Source organism: Hippocampus comes, unplaced genomic scaffold, assembly GCF_001891065.2.
Source record: "Hippocampus comes isolate QL1 unplaced genomic scaffold, H_comes_QL1_v1.1 scaffold446, whole genome shotgun sequence".
NCBI lineage: Eukaryota > Metazoa > Chordata > Actinopteri > Syngnathiformes > Syngnathidae > Hippocampus > Hippocampus comes.
The window spans coordinates 118,163-119,565 of record NW_017805564.1 but is presented as its reverse complement, the minus strand read 5'-3'; the positions used below and the strand labels follow the sequence as shown (position 1 = coordinate 119,565).

General features: G+C 51.5%; 1 protein-coding gene across 1 annotated transcript in view; it reads right to left on the bottom strand.

The window, feature by feature from the left end:
* Window positions 1-1,379, bottom strand: part of LOC109521813 (arf-GAP with SH3 domain, ANK repeat and PH domain-containing protein 1-like) — a 2,464-nt gene extending 1,085 nt beyond the window's left edge. Inside the window, exons 1-4 of the mRNA XM_019879867.1 lie at window positions 1,203-1,379; window positions 603-681; window positions 218-282; window positions 6-135 (exon numbers count right to left, since the gene is read on the bottom strand). Coding sequence (XP_019735426.1) covers window positions 6-135; window positions 218-282; window positions 603-649 — 242 coding nt within the window. The 5' untranslated portion in view covers window positions 650-681; window positions 1,203-1,379. The remainder of the gene's footprint in view (window positions 1-5; window positions 136-217; window positions 283-602; window positions 682-1,202) is intronic.
* Window positions 1,380-1,403: the final 24 nt, after the last annotated feature.

The window sequence follows — 1,403 nt, the reverse complement described above, 5'->3', positions numbered from 1 at the left end:
CAGGCTGCGGCCGCTCTGGGGCCGCAGCCTTTTGTGGGGTGTCCGTCCCCGGCGGGGACTTCTGGAAGACCTCGGGGGGGAGGCCTGCTTTGTCCAAGGAGGGGTGGTGGATGGTTTCGATCTTACGCAACGCCACTGGAAACAAACGCATGCTCAATAATACACCTGCTAGTAATTAGAATATAACTGTAATAATAATGATAAATATAAAGCACACCTTTCTGAGGTAGTTTGGGAAGAACCCTTGGACCAAGTGTGGACTTTGTGTTGCTCGAAGTCGTACTGCAAGGATTTTGTTGTCGTTGTTTTTTGGAAAAATGACAGTCAAAGAATCAGCAACCCTCACACATTGGACATTTAATTAGGTACACCAAACCCAAATTTGAAACCCAAACACTCAGCTTGATGCCCTAACCCTCGTTAGCAACCCAACCCACATAGGAAACATTAACTCTGAAGCCAAGTCTTACAACCGGTTTTCAAACCTTAACTCTGACTTGAGTCTCTTTGATTGTCTTCAAACTCTCATTTGACCCAACAATCGATTTGAAAAGGCGAACTTTTCTGGAGGGCGTCCGTAATCCTGAGAGGGCCCGTCTTACCTCTGCTGCTGAGGGATGCCTTCAAACTTGTTGGAGACGGGTGACATCTTGTTGACGGGAGGCGGCGTGGAGTCGCTTCCTAAAGCGTCGCCAAGCGCGGCCACAAACACACGACACACACGTTACGCACGCCGCACGGTTGCTCTTCGGCTCACACAAACTTCAAAGCGCTCAAGGTGCTGGGATGACAAAATAGAATCATGGGATGGAGGGAGAGGGGAGTGGTCATCTGGCTGAGCTTTCCGTGCGCCCGAGACGCTTAATGGGCGCTATAGCGGCCGCTCACGTTCCACAGTCTGGTGTCGTCAGCATTATCATTTTGACATTCTACTTTGAGTGGGTGCTGCGCCGTGTTTTGTTTTTAACACACAATCAATTCATCGATAGAATGACAAATTCTGAAAATACTGTACAGATGGACAATTGTTGTTATTACTGTCTGTTTTTACAAAGCGCAGTCCTATGGGGAGCTCTTTTTTTTTTTTTTGTCGTTTCCATTCATTTCAAGAGAAAAAGCCAATTTGAGGTGTTCTATGTCGCGAGCGGGGAACAAAGCGTATTTGTTCGGGCACGGTGTTAATGTGAGGTCCGACTGGATACCGTGTGCTTGTGTCTCCTCCCCGGACAGGCCCCCTCTGATGTGACAGAGCGGGCCGGGCGGGTCGGACAGGGTGCGTTTGTGGCTGGGCGGCGGGGGCGGCGGCCTCTTCTTGGACAGGGTGGCGCTGCCTCCCGCCGTGAGTGCAGGCGAGGCGGCGGCGGCGGCCGGGGCAGCTCGGGGGGCGGTCAAACACACAAGGC